We start from the raw sequence: 23,332 nt of genomic DNA, 5'->3' as shown, positions 1-23,332 counted from the left end.
TTTAAGGAATTTGGTACAATTTAGTGTTTATTTTTGGTGTGTGAAATGACCCATCAAATTTTGGCGCCATTGTCGGTGACTTCTGGTGAAATTAATTAATTTAAAGTTACATTCTTATTTTAATATTTAGTTTAGGGTTTTATAATTTTTTTAGTGTTGCCAAGTGTGTAGAGTGTTTGAAAGTGGAGCTATCACCGAAGTGCAAGCGAAGCGCAACCGAGCTTTAAAAACAAACCGCATCACTAAAGTGCTAAAACAAAAGAAGCAAATACTCGCAAGCAAAGCACCAAAGTGCTAAAAAGAAAGACAGAGCTCAATTGGAGGTTGGAGACAACGTCTACAAGTCAAGTACCCGTAAGACAAGTAAAGCGTTTTCGTTAAATCGCTATGAGTATTTTATTCTTTAGTATTTTGCTTTCATAACTTAGTGCACAAGAGTCGGAACTTAGTGTGTGCGTGTGTGTGTGTGAGTAGTGTATGCATGAGAGCCGTTCTCGTCACCTTGAATTGTGAATGTTGGACCTTGAACTAGAAAGGACTCTCAGGAAACTTAGACCCTCTGCCTGTGTTCCTAGGCTTGAATATTCATATCAATACTTCGAGCCATTAGAGATGGCGAACTCGAATGGCCTAAATGGGCCCAGCCGGACCCTTAAGGATTATTTCACACCCATCGCATATACATCACCATCATGCATCTAGTTACCTAACACCACTGCTGCTCATTATGAGATTAAGTCCAGCACCATCCAAATGCTCCCATCATTCCATGGACTAGCTCATGGTGACCCTTATAAACATCTGCATGAATTTCTAAAAATTTGCTCTATAATGAGGATCCAAAATTTCACCAATAAGGCCTTAATATTGCAACCGTTCCCATTTTCACTGAAGGACAAAGCCAAACATTGGCTGAACTCTTTACCTACTAACTCTATCATAACTTGGGACCAATTACAATAGAAGTTTTTGGAGAAATACTTTCCCATTGGTAAGACAAACCAACTCAGGCGAGCCATCAACAATTTTGATCAAATTGATTGCGAGCAATTTCATAAGACATGGAAGAGACTTCGTGACCTTCTCCAACAGTGTCCCCACCACCAAGTGCCTGATTGGCAACTTGTTCAGACCTTTTACTATGGCTTAACTGAGCCTCACTGCCAGATGGTGGATTCTTCTTGTGGTGGGACATTCATGTCCAAAAATGACGCCGAGGCATGGCAATTATTTGAGAACCTAAGTGATAATTCCCTTCACCATGCCTCCACAGCCCGGCAAGTCCGACAATCGATAATTGAAGCCTTGAAAAGAGGGGAAATTTATGAGTTAGGGCAAAACCTAGAGTTAGCCCAACAAGTATAGGCATTGTCCCACAAAATGGACCAATTGTTAGTTTCGGGAGATGGCCATACACAATAAGATCAGCCTCAATTTCACGAGGCATGTGCTATTTATGCTAGCCTTGCTCATGACTTGAGTGAGTGCCCTTCAGCATCACAATTTTTGGAATTAGTCCAAGAGCATATGAATGCGGCTCAAGGATTCTCCAACCTGGGTAATGACCCATATTCCAACACATACAATCTGGGATGGAGAAATCACCCTAATTTTTCATGGAGACCTCTTTCACAAGGCACTTCTTACAATCCTCCACTACCAAGGAAGAATTTTAATAATTTTGCTAACCAATCTTCCTACCGACCACCACAACCTTATCGACCCCCACAACCTTACCGGCAACCACAACCCCCCTTGTTCTTCAAGGCAACTCTGCCTTTGAGACTCAGGTGTTAGAAGTTCTCTTAGAACTTAAGGGGTTAGCACCACTAGTTCACTCCTATACTCACTTTTTGCCATGCTAGAGGCCCAATTAGGTCAAATGGCTAATAACATGAATAAGAGAGAGGAGGGAAAATTACCGAGTTAGACTGTGGCCAACCCTAAGGGTCAATATGGGGTAGAAGGGTTGGGTGGGAATGGAAAGCACCATGAACAGGTGCAAGCTGTGATTACCTTGAGAAATGTGAGGGAGTTAGAGCCTCGACCAGTTGCGTTTGATGCAACTAAGGCTAAGAAGGGTGATCACGGTGGTCAAACCAAAGAAAACAAGGGTGAAGGAGAAACACCTAAGGGGGATGACTTAGCCCCTAGCACTTCACATGAGCCTAAGGCACCATATGTGCCTAAGGCACCCTTTCCCCAATGCCTTGATATACCGTCTCCTTTTAATAAGAAAGCGACATCCATGGAAGCTATGATGGAGGTATTTAAACAAGTTAAAATCAACCAACCCCTGTTGGAGGCGATTAAACAGTACCCTTCTATGCTGAATTTTTGAAGGACCTTTGTACGCAAAAACGTAAATCTAAGACACACGAGTCCCAAAAGGTCATATTCACGGAGCAAGTAAGCTCCATCTTATTGAGTGACACACCCCCAAAGCTTAAAGACCCAGGTGCCCCAACCATTGAATGCATTATAGGGGACCCTTTCATTGATAGGGCCTTGTTAGATTTAGGGGCTAGTGTCAATTTGTTGTCGTACTCTCTGTACAAGGAATTCGGGCTTGGCGAGTTGAAGCCCACTATTGTTACTCTGTAGTTGGCTGACCAGTCCCTCAAAATGATTGAGGATGTGATAGTAAAGGTCGACAGGTTTTATTTTCCTGTTGACTTTTTGGTTTTAGATATGGAACCGGTAGCCAGCTCTAGGAAACAAATCCCGATGATCTTAGGTCGACCTTTCTTGGCTATGGTCAATAAATGCATAAATTGCTGTACTGGGGTTATGGATGTTTCATTTGGAAATATACAAGTCAAACTTAATATTTTCCAAGCATCCCAACAACCCCATGAAAGAAAGGAGTGTTTATTCGTTGAGGGGATTATGGAGGAGGCTTTACCCTCTATTCTTGTAGAGGACCCTCTAGAGGCTTGTCTAGCTCATTTTGGGTTCGAGAATTTTGATATAGACGGATCAATTGAGGAGGTGAATGCCTTACTTAATTCTTCTTCTATATCGGATTTTCTTCCGTGGAAAGCCCGGTTTGAGTCCCTTTCTCCTCTGTCTAGAGAGCTTGCCATACTATCCCTAGTCACTCCGCCTACACTTGAGTTGAAACCACTCCCGGCCACACTTAAGTATGCATTTTTAGGGCCAAAGGATATTTTACCTCATCATTGCATCTAACTTAATTGTAGAGCAGGAAAGTCAGTTAATGAGTACTCTTGTGGCACATCGAAGTGCTATAGGGTGGTCAGTGGCTAATTTGAGAGGAATAGATCGCTTAATGTGCATGCATCATATACATCTAGAGGGGGACGCCAAACCTTCTCGGGAAATACAATGGAGACTTAACTCCAACATGAAAGAGGTTGTAAAAAGTGAGGTTTTGAAATTATTAGATGCGGGTATTATATACCCCATCTCGGATAGCAAGTGGGTGAGTCCCACACAAGTGGTGCCCAAGAAATCAGGCATCACTGTTGTAGAGAATGAGCAATGAGAGTTAGTCCCCACACAAACTACTACTGGGTGGCCAGTGTGTATTGATTATAGGAGATTGAATTCCATGACTAGGAATGACCATTTTCTTTTGCCATTTATTGATCAAATCTTGAGAGGTTAGCAAGGCAGGGTTTTTATTATTTTCTTGATGGTTACTTGGGGTATAATCAAGTCCCTGTGTACCCCGTTGACCAAGAAAAGACTACATTCACTTGCCTTTTTGTCACTTTTGCCTACAGGCGCATGCCCTTTGGGCTATGTAATGCACCGGCGACTTTTCAACGGTGTATGATGACCATTTTCTCCGTTATGGTAGAGAAATTTCTAGAGGTGTTCATGGATTTGGAGGAATGCCTTAGGAATTTGACTAGAGTGTTAAAATGATGTACTGAGGCAAACCTGATTTTGAGTTGGGAGCAGAGCCATTTTATGGTTCGTGAGGGTATAGTGTTGGGACACATTGTGTCCCCTCGAGGTATAGAGGTAGACAAAGCTAAAGTTGACCTCATTGCAAGCCTTCCTCCACCTACTTCTGTGCATCAAGTCTGATCTTTTTTAGGGCATGTAGGTTTTTACCGTAGGTTTATTAAAAACTTTAGTAAAATATCCCGTCCTTTGTGTAGTTTACTTGTTAAGGACGCACCTTTTATCTTTGATGAGGCATGTTTGAAAGCCTTTGAAACACTGAGAGTGGCCCGTACTACTGCCCCAATCATGAAATCACCAGATTGGTCGCTTCCCTTTAAAATCATGTGTGATGCCTCAGATTATACTGTTGGGGTTGTGTTGGCCCAAAGGGTCAATAGGGCACCATATGCTATATACTATGCTAGTCGCACTCTCTCGGATGCACAATTGAATTACGCTACCGCAGAGAAAGAGTTGCTAGCTGTGGTCTTTGCCTTAGATAAATTCCAATCCTATCACCTAGGTTCCAAGGTTATAGTCTTCACTGATCATGCCGCTTTGCGGTAATTATTATCAAAGAAAAAGACCAAACCTAGGTTGATTAGATGGATTTTGTTGCTTCAGGAATTTGACCTAGAGATCCAAGATAAGAAAGGATCTGGGAATGTGGTGGTGGACCACTCTCCCGAGTCCTTGTTGAGTATATTGGTGACCCTTTAACTTTACATGATTCGTTCCAGGACGAATAACTTCTTGTGGTGTCATGAGTGAGCCCCCCGTGGTTTGCACATTTTGTGAATTACTTGGCCATTGGGAAAATTCCTAAAAATTGGTCTAAGCAAGACAAAGACTGATTCTTTTCGCAGGTCAAGCATTATTTTTGGGAGGATCCGGAGTTGTTTAAATATTGCTCCGACCAAGTGATTCGACGATGTGTGCCAGAGAGTGAGGTGCATAGTATTCTTACATTTTGTCATTCTTCTGCATGTGACGGTCATTTTAGTGGACATAAAATGGCCGCCAAGGTTTTACATAGTGGGATTTATTAGCCCACCATTTTTAAAGATGCCCATCAATTTTGTAGAACTCGTTTGTGCTGTCAGCAAATGGGTTCGATGTCTCGTCGTGATATGATGCCAATGTCCCCTATTCTTGTGGTAGAGATCTTTGATGTTTGGGGGATTGATTTCATGGGTCATTTCCCGTCGTCATTCGGGTTTGAATATATTCTCTTGGCAGTGGATTATGTTTCTAAGTGGATGGAGGAGATAGCTACCCGAACAAATGATCATAAAGTAGTAATCAAATTCTTGCATAAAAACATCTTTAGTCCCTTTGGGTTTCCTAGGGCCATAATAAGTGATCAGCGTACGCATTTTTGTAACCGTATCTTTGAGTCGGTAGTTAAGAAATATTCTATCACTCATAAAGTTGGCACTCTATACCACCCTCAAACTAGTGGCTAAGTGGAAGTCTCTAATAGGGAGGTGAAACACATAATAGAGAAAACGGTGAGGCCAGATAAGAAAGATTGGTCAAAACGTTTGATTGATGCATGATGGGCCTACCGCACTGCTTATAGACACCTATTGGGATGTCACCATATAGGGCGGTGTTTGGCAAAGCATGCCACCTCCCGATTAAACTTGAGCACTGAACATTGTGGGCCATAAAGAAGTTTAACTTCTATATAGCCGCAACTGGGCTCAACCCGAAATTGCAACTCAATGAGTTGGAGGAAATTCAAAATGATGCATATGAGAGTTCAAGAATTTTTAAAACTCGGACCAAGGAATTCCATGATACGCACACTAATAGAAAATCCTTTGAACCCGACCAAAAAGTATGGCTTTTAAACTCAAAATTAAGACTCTTTTCGGGTAAGCTTAGATCAAGATGAGATGGTCCTTTTGTGGTTGTAGAGGCATTTATTCATGGTGCCATTGAGGTGCAAGATCCAAGGAATGGCCACACTTTCAAAATGAATGACCAAAGACTGAAGTCGTATATAGAGGAGATTGGGAATGAGGATATGATTGAGTCCATTACTTTGATGGACCCTTTTTACTTTGATTGAGAGATTGATGTCTTGTTCTCTTTTCTTTCCTTTATATTCTATTCTATTTTTATTTATTCTTGCCGTGCTTTACTTGATGTCTAGGAGACTTTAAATCCTCTAAAGGTGTAATTCCTTTGGTGTTAACTGTACCCGAATGGCATTTGGTGGTCTAGTATAGCCACCTAACTGTGTTTGTAATGAGTTCCTAGGAGACCAACTTAGACGGTGGAAACTACAGTTCGAATGGCAAAGCCTAGAACGCAAAGGTTTGGAATTTCCGAGACTAAAGTCTGATTTAAATACCTAGGGGTGTGGAGATTGCTTCAAAACCACCTCAGCTTAAACTTTGTATGGCAGCCCCATAGGTCGAGTTAGCTTTATGCGCCTCGACTCTGGATACCGATTCAACCTAGTTTGTCACTGTACACCGCCCGAACTCTCTCCGCGCGCCCCCCTTTCGGAGAGGGCACGGATTTGGGTTCTAGCTACTACAGTTCGGATTCCTGTCACGGTTCTGAATCTAATCTCACAAAGTGCAATGTAAGACTGATAAATCACCAAAGAGTCCAAATCCGACAAATCGTTTTGGAAAATCGATTTTAATCAAAAAGTGCCAAACATGGACTGTTTTGCCAGATTACAGAGTCGCCACCTAAATATTTTATTTTGGGAAATTTAGGAAACCCTGACTCGTGCCTAAGGCTACGTGTCTGTCATCACCAAAGTTGCCTCGGCTCGGGAACTTGGGTACGAGAGGGGAAGGTCCTGAAATGAGCACCCCCGCTCGCCCGATCAAAGGATCGGCCACAACTAAGCATGATACGTTGTTTTGAAAACACATGTGTTCTTATTCCGATTTATTAGCTAGCTTACTATGTGATGCGCACAGCATACAAGTATAGACTAAATCACTCGATTTGGAACAAAACATCTCATGTTTGTTTCTCGAAAATGGTTTGAAGATGCTACTCGCAAGTAGGCTAAAACGCGAATTTGCCACCAAACAAGGTGGGCTTGAAACAACATGATTTGCCACCCTCAAGTGGGCTTAAAACTCACATTTTGATGAATTGTTCCAATTCAAGTAATGAAGCCTTCATCCACAGGCATTCATGCAGTTAATCAAATAAGCACATAGCCTCATGGCAAGCATGCTATCATGGCAGTCACTTACACACATGCAAGGATGCTAAAGCATAAACACTCACCGAGTACTCCAAGCCAAAACAGAAAACTAGTTAGAAATCAATGCATGATCCTAGCTATGTTAAATGCCTAATGCAACACATGCAATAATGCAACTGAGTAGGCTCGGCTACCTAAGATGGCATATGAATGCAACTTGATAACATGTATTCAAATAAGTATCGAAATACGATGCAGTTTGTATGATGCACCGAGCCCGGTGCATGCAAGACAAATGAATGGATGCAAACATGACAGCATAAGAATGCTAATCAAAACATGCCCTAAAACTAACCATCAAAAGTTGATAAGTAAAAGGGAGAAAAAAGTGGGGTTGGAAGACATACACACACACGCACGCTTATTACAACAATACGCCCTCGCGAAGGAGGGTCCGAATGATAAGCTAACTAGCTATGCTATTTAAGCTACTTATTACAACACGACTAATTAACTATGCTAAGCTAATTAATTACAAACCAAATTAAAAAAAACTAGCTATGCTAAGCTAGTTAGTTACAAACCGAATTAATGAATTAGCTAATCTAAGCTAATTAGAATATTTACAAAATGAACTAAGCTAAGATAATTGCAGCTCATGTAATCAATTTCAACTAGTCAATAAAGCGACAAAATGGCCTCGCGGATGAGGGAGGCATGCATGCTCGGTCGCGTCCTCCCGGAAATCCACTACCTTGCCTCTAAGTGCCTCTGTTTGCACATCTTTGGATCTCTGAAAATTATGCCAACTTCCAGAATGCTTCTGTCTGATCTTAAGAACACTCTGGGGGATTATCGGCCAGAGTTGGTGGCCATCGGCCACTTCTGATAGCCGGTCGGTAGCCTTGGTGGCCGGTCGACTGGCTTTGATAGCCGATCGGCCACTGCTTCCTACAATTTCTCCTTTTGCTACAACAGAGTACAAACAGAGGCATGACAGTGTATTTGCAAGGGAATGTGTGTGCAACCACACTCCTTATCATGTCTTAAGCTCAAAGGAGTGTAGTGCTCGGCTCTCAAGCCACCAATCACGTATCTCAATGCATGATGGCCAAAGAGTAAAGCTTGCACAATGTTGATGAATGTGCACATAAGACTCAAAGTGTCATCACTCTATCATGTATGATCAAGAGTGACGACGACCAAGAAACGCAACACGTTTCATCACTTTGAGTATGAAACGTGCCGCATTCCTTGTGTTTGGATTAACGTCCGATCCAAACCCAATGCAATGCATACAACATGCTTATCTACCAATGCTAAAGTGGCATGCACAAGGCTCTATTATGTAAGCAATACATACAAGTCATGTTAAGAGACCAAGAGCACTAAAGCAAGCAAAAAGCATAACACTATAGGCATGCAATACCAAGCACAAATGATCAAACCAATCCCGGATAGAGGTTAAACATGCCAAAATAGTGGCCTAAACATGTTGAATCTTAATCTCAAAAGCAAGAGAAACATGTTCATTTGATGGCTCACGAGCAAGGCACAAAGCTCAACTCTCAAAAAGCACTTAAAGAGTGAAAAATATGGAAGTGTGGTAGATATATATGCTCTAAAATAACGTGCCAAACGATGCCAAAACATGCAAATACCACATGCACCACATGTTAAAGGCCCCAAAACTCAAAACTAGTCAAGGCCCTTTACACTACAACCACATTAAGCAATGCTCAAATGACCCTAACCACTCAAAACAGATCTAAAGCAGGTCAAAACAGTAGCAAAAACATGCTAGACTCGCAGCATAGATGGCAAAAAAAATATGCTCATGTATTAGCTCACAAATAAGTCATAAAGGCACAACTCTTAAACACAATGAAAGAGCGATAAACATGAGAGTATGATAGAAGTTTATGCTCTGAAATTACATGAGAAGTGATGCCATATCACACAAACATCATAAATAAGGCATGCTAGGAGTTTCAAAACACAAAACTAGCAAAGCCAATTACACCATAGCTATACAAAGCAAGCCCCAAGAGGCCAAGACCACTCAAAATAGTCCTAAATCATACTAAAACAATGCCAAAAACATGATGGAGTGTAGCCAAAACAAGCTAGAATTATAGGCTAAGACATGAGGCATGTTAAGCTAACAAGTAGGATTTACACTATAAGTGTATGAAGCATGCAAGGGATGACCAAACCAGCCAAAAATAGAGTTATAGCAAGTCCAAAATGTCACAAAAACATGATCAAACTAAGCCTCAAGAGGGTAGAAACATATGCTCATTTGGTAGGCCAACAACACATGCTAACAAGACAAGAGAAGGGGGGACTACCCCCACCTATTTGGGACCTCAAAACTCACTTTCCACCACTAAAATTCCTTTGGAATTCAGTGGTTAAAAGGCCAAGAGAAGGCGATCTCAAAGGCTTTAAAAGAGAGCTCAAAACAAAGCAAAATAAGCCACAAGTGGGGGTAGACCACCCCTAACTCAAACAAGGCTTCAAACAACCATTTTTAACACTTAAAAACAAAGGTTTTTTTAGTTCACAACCAAGCCTAAAATAGCATGCAAAGGTGGCTAAGATGGTATACAAAAATAAGCTTTAAAAGGGAATATGCTCACCCTTGAAGAACAGCAAAAACCAACAACTTTTCTGAGTCAAAACCAACTTTAGGATGTCCAAACAAGCCTTATGGAATCTCAGCTCTAAGAACAAGATGATTGGCTAAGGGGTTGTAGGCAAAATATGTGAAGAACATTCACTTTCAAGCAATATATATATATATATATAGAGAGAGAGAGAGAGAGTTCTAGAGGGAGAGTCAAAATTTGTCTCTAAATTTTCTGAACCCTCTACAAGGGGGAGGGGCCTCCCCTTATATAGAAATACAAGCCTCAAGCTTGTTTCACAAGCTTAGAGCTTGTTCTAATCCCTCAATACACGTGTATGGAGGATGGCCTCAATGCCCAACAGCTGGAACAGCTGGCACCAAAAATATCTGCAAAGGCAAAAAAAAAAAAAAAAAAGGCTTCGGCCAACACATGTGGCCGACCGGCCATTAAAGAGGCCGACTGGCCATCTGTGAGGCTGACCGGCCACCACTTATGGCTGATGGAAAAAAGGCTAGGCCGATGGACATAAGGCCTGGCCGATGGGCTGTAGGGTTGGCCAACAGGCCACCCTCTTCCCTCAGAAACAAAGCCACAAGCTCTTGGTATGCAACCAAGTACAAAACAGACAAGTTAAGAGATCCGAAGGCGAGACCCTCCACCAAGACCTTCAGGTACTCAAAACGAACACGAATATGGATAATCATCGAGTGTTCAAACGATGACATCCAAGTCTTGAGGACGGTCAAAAATGGGGTGTCTACAGTCACCCTGTTGGAGAATAGGGAAAGTTACAAACATTGTTAGGGAGAAAAGTAGTACCCGTGGTTTTCGCGTGAAGATTATACCTTTGTTGAGCATTTAGATGTTTTCATTGTGCTATATTTATTTCGAATGTGAAATAAAGGTAGAAATGGTTTGAAATGTTTTGGGTGGTACTCATGTTAAGAAATGGTTTAATTTCTAGGGGAAAAAAAAAATCCCACACGTGTGGCGCAACCCGCCGCACGTGCGGAACAATTTTCAGTCCACAACTTGGACACTACTTTATATGCAAGTGCGTGGGGTGGTGTGGCCCAGTCACCGCACATGCGGCCTGGGTCCCGCACGTGCAGGAATTTTGCCTAATAGCATTGCATTGCTTGCTTTATATGCAAGTGCGTGACCTAGTGCGGGTGTTCCACCGCACGTGCGGGGCACTATCCCACACGTGCAGAATGAGGTTAAAAATTAAATTTAAAAAAAAAAAATCAGATTTCAAAAAAAAAAAAAAAAGAATCATATTTCTTTGTTCATTTTTTTTTATTATTTTTGTTTTTGAAAACAAAAAGGGGGTTATACAACCCTAGACCCACTTCAATCACTCTCACAGATTCTCTCTCTCTCTCTCTCTCTCTCTCTCTCATTTTCTTCCCTCACTGTCTTTCTTTCTCTCTCTCTCTACACTCCATAACCCCACAAACCTATCACACCCCACCATCACTAACCCTTCAAGTCACAACCTTTCCTCTTTCTTCCTCACCACCATCAGCCCTTTTCTTTCCGTCCATCGAATCTCTGGCGACCACAATTTTTTCCGGCAGAGCTTTTTTTATTCTCTCTTTCTCTTTCACTAATTCAAGGTAAATCCTTATTTTTGTTTAAACTTTATATTTCTTCTTTCAATCTTCCATTGTAGTGAGGTTTAGGGATAGTTTAATAGAGATCTATTGTTCATCCTTCAAAAATAAATAAATAAATAAATCTGGGTAGTAAGAAGATGACCATCGCACGTGCAGCCATCTCCGGTGCACGTGCAGTCCTTCAAAAAAAAAAAAAAACCAATGCTTAGCTTTTCTAATTCTTTTTATTTCATAGGTTGTTTATTTATTTATTTAGTTGTTTATTTTATTATTATTATTTTTATTTATTTAGTTTAATTCATTCCTTGTTAGTGTAGTTTGTTTTTATTTGTTTAGTCATTAGTTATTTAAATAAAATGTTAATGTGTTTAATTATACCATAGTTAAGTAAATTTACATGCATATGTCTAGTTTAGTTCGTTTTTTTATTTTATTTTAGGTTACCTTTATAACAAAAAAAAAAAAAGGAAAAGGAAAGAGGACAAGAAAAAGAAAAATGATGAGACTTGCATGTGGTACATCAATGGGCAGACTTGTGCTTTAATATCTTACTTTATTCTCATACTGGTTCTACAGGTATATGTGTATGTTTTTGGTGTGTGTAGGATATGAGTCGACGAATATCCACTCGGACCTCCAAAAAGACCAGAGGTTCGTTCCACCGCCACCACCGTCACCATCATCGTTGCCACCACCACCGGTTGAGTTGCCACGACCGGAGTGGGCTTCACGCCCTCTTCACAAGCTTACACAATTGAACATCAACTATTTTCAAAATGACCCAGTCACCTCTTGGACCATTGAGCAGCTCCACCTCTGGCAACAATTGGGTCTTTACATTGTTACGGCGCCCACTTATCCTCATCTAGTACGGCTCTTCTACCAGAACATGTACGACTCGCTCACTGATGTAGGACTTCTGTCCATTATTGATGGCCACATCGTCAGTATCCATGATTGCCCAAATGTTAGGGTTCTTTTCCAAGCCGGACCACTAGCCCTTCCCAGAAGTTGAGGGTCGACAACCCATACACCACCTCATCCAAGAGTACTTCCCGGGGGCCTACGGTGATGTAAGTTACACATGCTTGTGATAAAGTAAGTTGCCTGGCCGTTTGTTATTCATTGACTCGGTGATACATAAGAATGCCCTTCCACTTGGGCATAAAGCTGAGCGCCGCATGGAGTTTGTCTAGGTCCTACATGGTTATCAACATGGCTATCAGGTACCGCTTGTGCACATGATTTGGATACATATGCGCAAATTTCTATAGGAGGTCGTTCAACCTCAACCTATGCAGAACCTGACTTGGCCCCTACCATTTGCCAACTTGCTCACACTTCTCTTCGAGCTGAATAGCCTCCCAATTTATCTGACTGAGGAGATTGACACTACTTGTCTAAATTTCAGGCAGCAGGAATGGAAACATAGCCTATCTCGCATCCCACAACAAGTTGGCGCCCCGATTAATGAGGCTAATGATCCCATGCCCGACCAACCACATCTTCCTGCCTCTCTTGTGCCTCCCTAAGGGGATCCATTATACATGACTCACGAGGAGTATTTAGAGCTTCAGCACTCTGTGAATCAGGTCCACAGTACTCTTCACGATCACCACTAGATCCTTATAAGGTTGTGCACAAATTTTCAAGCGCATTGGGACTATGCTCAGGCGGCTTTCAACTAGCTCAACGCCCGCCCGCTCGACATTTAGTAGTCAGTTACCTCACTGCACACTGAATTTTATACATATCAAGAGTCGAGCCAGCAGCGTTTTGACTAGCTCGGCGCCTGGGTTCAGGATGAAGCATTTGAGACGCGGTCATTGATGAATGCCTTGTTTGCCCAGCATTTCCCCCACCGTCGCCACCAGATTCTCAATAGTCCCAGACTATCTTTTTCTCTGTCTCTTTTATTTCGGTATGTACTTTTCTTTTTTTCTCTTTCTCTTTTCAAAAAAAAAAAAAAAGTGTGTGTGCATGTGTTACTCTATGCCTACCTGGATGTGCACCTACAATCTCAAGTAATATTCTCTCTGTTCTATTTACTTAGCATTTGGTTCCATTGAGGACAATGCCATATTCAAGTTGGGGAATGCGGATATTTTCTTTTGTGCATTTCTATTTGGCTCATAATTTATGCTTATACCTGCTTCATTTGATTGCACTACTTCACTTGATGTTGACTTGTGTGTAGTAGGGTGATGATATTTGCATATGTTAATTGGGGAGTATAGTAGACTTGTATGAAAAGGGTTTATTGGGTAAACACTCGCATGTGATGTTTGCACTAGGATAATTATTTTTGGTTGTGGTATTAGTACACTTATCATAAGTATGCCTTGATTCCCATGAACACACTATCATCGCGGTGACCTCTTTATTATAATCCCTAGTATACATCATTGATAATTGCTAGTGTTGCAGAAAAGAATAAATGACTAGCCTTAATTCTCAAAATAAAAAAAAATAAAAAACGCTTGACTTGTTTGGGTTCGTAACCTCTTTAACTTGAGTTATTAAGCCTGTAGGGGTGTCTCTACACCTAGTGTCCTAAAACCATTTGGTTTGGGAGTCATTGGCCCAATACTTGCTACATAAGTAAATTAGAAAATTTAAGGGACCTAGACGTTGCACAGTTAAGGAAAAATAAGGAAAATGACTTGCTCAGATTCGTAGCCTTTTCAGCTCGAGTTATTAAGCCCGTAAGGATGTCTTCACACCTAGTGTCCTAAAACTGTCTAGTTTAGGAGTCATTGGCCCAATTCTTGTTACATGGGTTGATTAGAAAACTTAATGGATTAGGACATTGCACAGTCTTTTCATCTGAAGAAAAAAAAAAAAAAAACATTTTGAGAATCTTGGTTACAAAAGTTTAATCTTGTCTGTATATGTTTGAGGTGGTTAGTTAACTAGTTATGGAGATTGCATGTTACACCGAGGTTATTGATGATGTGTTCTACTAGCATTCACAAGTACATAGAACTTTATTTGTGTAATACTAATATGCGGTCTCTACTCAATAGATTTCTTCATGCTTGTCTACTGTGCCTTCAATGACTTATCGTGTCTTAATATTGCACTATAGTGGAACATAAGTTAATTCTTGAGTGGTGTGGTGTGATTGATTATTGCTGGATAGATATGAATATGTTAATGTTTGTGAGTATCATTTCTGGAAACCCTCACGAGACTTTACTCGTCCACTTGGGGCAATTTTGTGGTTTAAAAGCTTGTTGCATATGTTAAATGCAACTATTCTTGTAACAACCCCGACCTGTGATTAGTTGATAATCTATGATTAAGTATGCTTAATACGTAATTAAGAAGAAATTTAGGGGTAATTACATGTGCATAGCGTTATTTGTGTTTATATCTGTCTGTTGTAGGAATATCTGTATGTGTTTTTGTTTTGTTCTACAAATTAACAACCTTATTGGCATCCGATTACGAAATTGACTTGATTTTTGTGTTAGAATTTTTAGAATTTTAAGGCAGGTTTAATTGAAATTCAATTTGGAACTGAATAATTAGACTAATTAAAGCTCATTTGTTTAGTGGTAAACTTAATTAATTAAGTTTCTTAATCAAGCCTATAAAAGGCTTATACACCACTTGAATCACTTTTCCTTCATCATTTTTGAGCTCAAAACATGAGAGAGAAAAAGAGAGCTAGAGATTGAGATCAAGGAGGAAGAGTAAGGAATTAGCTTGGATTTGGCTATAAATTGAGGAATTGACTTGAAAGCTCAAAGACATAGCAATTTAGAACTCAGTCAAGGATCTTAGGTGAGTAATTGATTCCTAATCTTTGTATTCAATACATAAATGGTTGAACTTAATAGGGTTAAGTGTTTAAGTTTGAGAATGAAGCTTATGTAGATGAATTTCATGCATGCAAGCATGTATCATAGCATTTTGAGTTTGCATTTCAAACTAATCCCACATGCATGTGTCTATCTTGACTTTGTTTTAAGAATCCATCACATTTCCTATCAATTGACCTTAATTGATTATGTTTTGGAAGGTTAGAATACATATCAATGTATACATGTTACGTTCTTTACACTTTAAGCTTGAATTTGCACAAATGACTTACTCTTAGACCTTGATTTTGCGAAATGGTTTTGAATTCATGGTATTTTCCAAGTTTACACAAGTTTCCTTGAGCATAAAATTCATGCTCCCAAAAGTTGACACATTTTGCAGGCCGCTCGAGCGACAAGAGTTGCACTTGAGCGGAGACCTCAGTTACGCGCTCGAGCAACCGTCGAGCGACCATAAAATGGAAAATTCACACAACTACTACTTTTGTAGAATTTACAGACTGCTCGAGCGAAGGAAGTTACGCTCAAGCGACCACTCACATTTTGACCCTTTGCTCGAGCGAAGGAAGTTACGCTCGAGCGAGGCCCTGTTTTCAACATTAATGCCTAAGTGTTCTCAAGTGCACTTTTTGTTTCCTCACTGCATCCTAGACATTCTTAGGCCATGATTAAGACATAATAAGGAGGATAAAGACTTAGAAACACACTACGAACGAAATGAAATAAGTTAAGTATTATCCGAGTGCGTGTTTCATTCTGTGTATCTGTTATGTTTATGTAGGTCACGCGCCATAAACCATTTGATTAGTTTGCTCTGTCTGTTTGCAACCGGAGCCATCTGTTAGTAACGACTTTGTAAAGCTATGTTTGATTATAAGTGTTTTCTGACTGAAATGATACGATCTGTTTTCTGAAATGCTATTTTATAAATCATGAATGAATGTCCATTTTTTTGAAATATATTGGTGGCATTCTTAGTTCACGCGGTCCTCGCCCGGGGTAATAATATCGTGGCCAATATGCATGTGGCCCACTCCCAGGGGTAACAATACTGTGGCTTATATTCATGTGGCCCTTGCCTAGGGGTAACAATATCGAGGCCTATGTTCACCTGACCCTCACCTGGGGATAACAATACCATGGCTACTTGTACACAAGATGTGGAGCTATGTGGTCGTCGGTACCGATTATGCAAATTTGATATGATATGACAGCTAAATGGATGTACCACATATAACTGCTAAGATTTCTGGTCAAGTATGTGAATCTGAATTTGTTTTTGATAGGGTTGAGCAACGAATCCACCGACCCGCCAAATCCATCTAGCCCAACCCGACCCGATGCCAAATGGGTGGATGCGTGGAACTTGGCGGACGGATGTGGGCCAAGATTTTACATTCTGGCGGATTTGGGTCGGGTGGCGGGTGGTCCACCATTATATCCATGTAACCTGACCTGCCGTTGTCTCCAAATTTTTTTTTGTACGCCCTCCCTCTTTTCTGATCTCATCATCAAAAGACCTAACCCTTTCTTCTTCTTCAACAGTACTCTCTCTCTTCTCTCTCTCTCTCCCTCCCAAAACTCTACCCATCTACCGACGACGACTTTCTCATCATCCGACGATCTTCTCCATTGGTGATCGAAGATCTGCTCTTTTTCTTTTTTGCTCCATTTTCTGAGAATCTCATATTAAAACCCTAACGGTTAGGGCCTACCCCTTTCTTCGACTGAAAGAGGATCGCTGATCATGGTGGTGGTGAGTTCTGTTTTGTCTCCATCTTTCCTCTTCTTGTCTTCTTCTCCTAAATCTCTAATTGTTTTTATTTTTTTTATTATTTTTTTTTTGTTTTGTTATAGTTCTGAAAGCAAAGGGATGGTGAGATTAGAGTGAGGGTTCTACACACACAGAGAGAGAAGCTTACAGAGAGAAGAAGCTTACAAAGAGTTCGAAAACCAGAGGTTTGTGATTTTGATTTTATATATGTGTTTGTGATTTTATATCTGTGTCTGTGTGTTTCTATCTGTGTCTATCTGTGATTTTATATCTGTGTTTGCTCTTCTTCTCTCATCTTCTTCTCTTCTCCTTATTCTTTTCTCCTGTTCTCTAGTATGTCACTCCATACTCTGGTTTGTCTCTTGTTCTCTGGTATTCATTGGGTAATGTTTATTGGTTGATACTCCACACAAATTGTTGATTACAAACTGGTTGAAACACAAATGGTTAGGCCATGCTCTGTTGCATACTCTGTAATTTATGGCCAAGCTATGAAACACAATACCCAATTTTTTGTTGAATATTTTGCTCTGGATCTATTAATTGGCAGTGATGGTATGTTAATGTATATGCATTCTCATTTACCTCGTAAAATGATTTATGGTATGTTAATGACTTGAGCAATTTGTGTTATAAACTGATTTAGAACTGCTTGGGAAATGAATGCTTTAGGAACTACTTGGGAAATGAATGATTTAGGATCATATTTATCAATTTGTGTTACCCAATTTCTTACTTTTTCATATTTGTCATCTTTTTTATGTATTAGTCCTTCATGTATTAGCCTTTCTCTCTGTTTTCAAATTTGATTTGTATTACTTTTTCATGTATTACTACTGTAGACCATGGATTGAAATAGACCATGATGTAGTCCTTCATGTATTTTTAGTCCTTGCTATAGTCCTTCATGTATCAATTTGGTGTTAGGGAAAAATAGCAGGTTTCATAGATGTTGAATTATGCACAATGTTTTCCAAGTTTCATAGACGTGAATGAATAAATATTTTGAATTATGCCCATCGTAATGAATTTTGCATTGCTCAGGTTACACTGTCCAAGTTGTTTCATAGATGTGAATGAATAAATATTGCATTGTCTAGGGTTTTTTTTTTTTTTTGTATGTTGAAAATTTGTAAAATTTCAAATCGCCAAACCGATTCGCATCCATCCGCCAATTCGCCAAATCTGCATCCGCCGGATTGGCGGACGGATGTGGATTGATTTTCTCTAATTTGCCAATTCGGCGGACAGATGGCAGATTGGAGGTTTTGTGGCCACAACCGATCCGCGCCCACCCCTAGTTTTTGATTTGAAATCTGCTATAAGACATCATTCATTAAAATTTTTACTCCGTTATTATTCATTGGCCTTCCGCTCACTATTTCTATTATGTATGTAGGTGAGCAGATGCGTGACCAGGCTTAAGCTACTGCCTGGAGAGTTTTATTTTGTCAACCAGCCACCGTGCCTCTCGGGGAGGTTCCTGTTTGTCAAGTCAAGTTTTGTGAATCATGTAAATGATGTTTTTGTTTTGTTTTTGTCTATCCGTACTTTGAGCTAAGTTCCCTATGACTCAATCTATATATATATAGTGATACATGACGTGTGGAAGTTTGATATTATATATATATAAGTTTCAAATCTTTTCTGTCCCATGTATGTCTACACAGCTCTATGGACATTGTATTTTGTATATTTGCTTCCACAACCCCTCATATTTTTTTATCCTGTTCAAAGGCCTTTAGTAATCCCAAGATTACTGGCTGGTTACGATGCTAAACCTATAGGGGCAGGTTTGGGTTGTGATAGAGTGGTATCAGAGCACATGTTATACCGCACACACAAGTCCATATGAGTTATAGGATGTCCTAGAAAAAGATTTAGGGACATCCCAGCTGCATGTGTGAGTGTGTGTGTTAATTTTCTATAAATGTGAAAACTGAACCTAACCATGAACACATGAAATTGAAATGAATGAACTGAATGGACTATTTGCCTATTTTTGTAAGTGCTCTATTTACCTATAGCAAAAGGAAAATACAAGAAGTGACGGTACAACTGAATCCTCAGAGGCTCGCATGAGCCGAATGGAACAAATGCTTACAGCCCTAACTGAAGCAATGATACAACAACAAAGACAACAACCTCTGCCGCCTCCGCCCCCTCTAGTCCAAGTGGAGCCGGATAACAATGACATTATAAATCTAACGCAGAAGTTTATGAAGATGAAGCCGCCGACTTTCCTAGGTGGTATTGAACCCTTAAAGGTAGAGAGATGGTTACTTGAACTGGAGAAACTATTTGAAGTATTCCCTTGCTCTGAGACACAGAAGGTTTTATTGGCCACGTATACTTTGAAGGATGAAGCCCGAAGATGGTGGTTGTTAATCCAAAATAGTAATGGGAGCATGACATGGGCTCAGTTCAACGAGATCTTTGATGATAAGTACTTTCCTCGGTACTTCTGGGATCGAAAGGTTACTGAATTCCAGGAACTTAAACAAGGGAAGATGTCCATAGCTGAGTATGAAGCTAAGTTTACTGAGTTAGCCAGATTTGCTCCTCATGTGGTTGATAGATTACAAGAAGGCTCGAAAATTCGAGGGGGGATTAGATCTGGATGTGTATGACCAAGTGGGCGTATTGAAGTTGCCTACATACGTAAAAGTGCTTGATAGAACATTGATGGTAGAGGCCATTTTGGAAGCAAAGAAACAAGCTCCAGCTCTAATAACTGAATGGAAAAGGAAAAAGATTCGGATTCAATTTGAAGAAGGTTCGGTCATTTTCAAAAAGGCAGAACACGGGATCCTCTAGTAGCTCGAGTCAGAATAGTGGATCTATTCCAAATTGTCCCAATTGCGGAAGAAAGCATAAAGGCACATGTTACCGTGCATCAGGTGCTTGTTTTCGGTATGGCAAGACTGGCCACATGGTTAGAGATTGTCCACTAAGATCCGACGATGCTAATTGTCCTACAACAAGTTCAGCAGGATCTGCTTCTGGATCAAGAACAAATGTGAGAGCTAATGTGGGGAGAGAACCTTTGAGACAAGGTCGAGTATTTGCACTAGTGCCTGGTGATGTACAGAACACCGAGCCAGTGGTGTCAGGTATGATCTCTATTTATGCTCAACGTGCCTACGTGTTGATAGATTTTGGTTCCATACATTCCTTTGTATCGCATGCTTTTTCCTAGAAATTAACTAGACCACTAGAGCCTAAGAATTATTTTTTATCTGTCTTTACATCATCTGGAGGTTTTATGGTATGCGCGTAGGTATATTTGGCATGTGACATTGTGATTGGTGATATGACATTATATGTTGATTTATTGCCATTGGGTCTTGATTATTTTGACTATATACTTGGTATGGATTGGTTGACAAAGTATTGTGTAACTATTGATTGTGTGAATAAAACTGTTGTGTTTCGACCGCTTGGCATGCCTGAGTTTGTGTTCGTTGGAAATGGGATAGTTCCTTCGCCATACTTGATTTCATTTATGAAAGCCATGAAGATGTTGAGAAAAGGGTGTCGGGGCTACTTATGTTGTGTATTGACTGTATCTTCTGATAGTACTAGTGTGGAAACCATCCCTGTTGTTTGTGAATTTCCTGATGTGTTTCTGAATGAATTGCTTGGGGATTTAATTAATAGAGAAATCGAATTCACTATTGACATAATACCCGGGACACAACCAATTTCTAAAACCCCATACCACATGTCAACCTCTGAATTGAAAGAATTGAAAACTCAATTACAAGATTTGTTAGACAAGAAATTCATCCGCCCGAGCACTTCACCTTGGGGTGCTCTAGTCCTATTTGTTAAGAAGAAAGACGGGTCCTTGAAATTATGTATAGATTATCAGGAATTGAATAGAGCAACTATCAAAAATAAATATTCGTTACCTCGAATAGATGATCTGTTTGACCAACTCCAGGGAGCCCAAGTCTTTTAAAAAATTGACCTTAGATCCGAATACCACCAATTGAAAGTTAAAACAAAAGACATTGAGAAAACTGCCTTCCAGATTAGATATGGGCACTATGAGTTTTTGGTAATGCCCTTCGGGGCAACTAATGCACCAGCGGCTTTCATGGACCTGATGAATAGGGTTTTCAAACAATTTTTGGATGAGTTTGTAGTTGTGTTTATTGATGATATTCTGATTTACTCCAAAAGTAGAGAAGAACATGAGAACCATCTGAGAATTGCTCTACAGATTTTGAGAGAAAAGAAGTTATACGCAAAATTGTCCACATGCGAATTCTGGCTTGATAATGTAGCATTTCTGGGGCATGTAATCAACAAGGAGGGTATTTCTGTTGACCCACAGAAAATTGAAGCTATTGTGGACTAGCCTAGACCGACCAATGTATCAGAAGTTAGAAGTTTTCTGGGCTTGCTGGCTATTATAGAAGATTTGTGAAAGACTTCTCCAAACTTTCCATGTCATTGACACAGTTGACGCAGAAAAATGTGCCATTTGATTGGACTGATCACGTTGGTCTTTCAAGAACTAAAGACCAGGTTAGTAACTGCACCAATTTTGACTTTGCCTAATGGTACTGATGGGTTTCAAATTTACAGTGACGCTTCATATAAAGGTTTGGGATGTGTACTAATGCAAAATGGTAAGGTGATTGCTTATGCCTCATGACAACTCCGACCACATGAAAAGAACTATCCGACCCATGACCTTGAACTTGCAACTATGATTTTTGCACTAAAGATTTGGCGCCATTATCTGTATGGAGTGATTTGTGAAGTGTGTACTGATTATAAAAGCCTCAAATACTTTTTCACCAAAAAGAACTGAACATAAGACAGAAAAGATGGTTAAAGTTGATTAAAGACTATGATCTGCAAATTTTGTATCATCCAAGGAAGGCAAATAGAGTCGTAGATGCCTTGAGCCGAAAATCTATTGGAAATTTATCATGTTTGCTCACTGGCCAAAGAAGATTGTTATGAGACCTAAAGAGGAATGAAATTGAGATAGTCTTGCGTGAGCAAGGTGGAATCCTAGCTGCCATTTCTGCTCAGCCTGCAATCATTGAAGAAATTAGACAGAAACAACTTGAAGATGAGTGCTTGAAGAAAATTGTTGAGGAGATTGACTCAAAACCAAGGCCAGGATTTGTGCTTGACAATAAAGTGTTGAAATTCCATAATAGACTTTGTGTGCCGGATTGTTCTGACTTGAGGAAATGTGTTATGATTGAAGCACACAATTCTAAATTTTCTATGCATCCAGGGAATACGAAGATGTATCATGAATTGAAACAGAATTTTTTGTGGCTTGGAATGAAGAAAAACATTGCTGATTTTGTGGCTAGTTGTTTGCATTGTCAACAAGTTAAAGCTGAACATCAACGACCTGCCGGATTGCTTCAGCCACTTCCAATATCGGAATGGAAATGGCAACATATCACAATGGACTCATTGTGGGATTACCTCACTTTTTTCAAGGTATGGATTCTATTTGGGTCATAGTTGATTGTTTAACTAAGTCTGCCCATTTTCTGCCTGTTAAAACCTTTTATAATGCGGATAAGTTGACTAATATTTATGTGAATGAGATTGTAAAATTACACGATGTGCCAGTATCTATTATATCTAACAGAGATCCTAAGACCACTTCAAGATTCTGGCAGAGTTTACAGCAAGCTTTGGGAACTGAGTTGTGACTGAGCAATGCATATCACCTATAAACAGATGGTTAATCAGAAAGAACAATACAAACTCTAGAGGATATGTTTAGAATGTGTACCCTGGATTTCCAAGGCAATTGGGAAACCTACTTACCATTGGCCGAATTTGTGTATAACGATAGCTATCACTCAAGTATTGGGATGGCTTCATATGAAGCTCTGTACGGTAGAAAATGTCATTCATTGATCTGTTGGGCCGAGGTAGGTGATAAGTCCTTGTTGGGCCCAGAACTTGTACAAGAAATCACTGAAAACGTGAAATTGATTCAACAACGATTGAAAACTGCACAAAGTCGCCAAAAGAATTATGCGGATGTCCGAAGGCGAGATAGAGAATATGAAGTCGGGGATCACGTGTTCATAAAGTGACTCCAATGAAAGGTCAGACACAGTTTGGTGTAAAGGGCAAGCTAGCACCGAGATATGTTAGGCCATATGAAATTCTTGAGAAGATTAATCCGGTGATGTATTGGGTAGCCTTACTGCCAATCATGGAACATATGTATAATATTTTTCATGTCTCAATGCTTCGGGACCTTCTGCGAGACCTGTTACATGTTATTGAACCAACACATGTGCTTTTGAAGGACGACTACACCTATGAGGAGCGGCCAATTCAGATTGTGAACCACCAGATCCAAACATTAAGGAATAAAG

At 40.1% G+C, this 23,332-nt stretch overlaps 1 protein-coding gene across 1 annotated transcript; it reads left to right on the top strand.

Moving 5' to 3' along the window:
- The first annotated feature begins 19,042 nt into the window (after positions 1-19,042).
- Positions 19,043-19,585, top strand: LOC145822130 (uncharacterized). Its single transcript, XM_082918729.1, has one exon. The coding sequence runs from the start codon at positions 19,043-19,045 to the stop codon at positions 19,583-19,585; it is 543 nt and encodes a 180-aa protein (XP_082774855.1).
- Positions 19,586-23,332: the final 3,747 nt, after the last annotated feature.

This window comes from Camellia sinensis, chromosome 3 (genome assembly GCF_055761805.1).
Source record: "Camellia sinensis isolate YWXY chromosome 3, ASM5576180v1, whole genome shotgun sequence".
NCBI lineage: Eukaryota > Viridiplantae > Streptophyta > Magnoliopsida > Ericales > Theaceae > Camellia > Camellia sinensis.
The sequence above is the reverse complement of the archived record's forward strand: the minus strand, read 5'-3'. Positions and strand labels throughout refer to the sequence as shown.

Excerpts from the sequence above, each read along its gene's own strand:
- LOC145822130 (XM_082918729.1), top strand. The coding sequence starts at position 19,043 with ATGGAACAAATGCTTACAGCCCTAACTGAAGCAATGATACAACAACAA.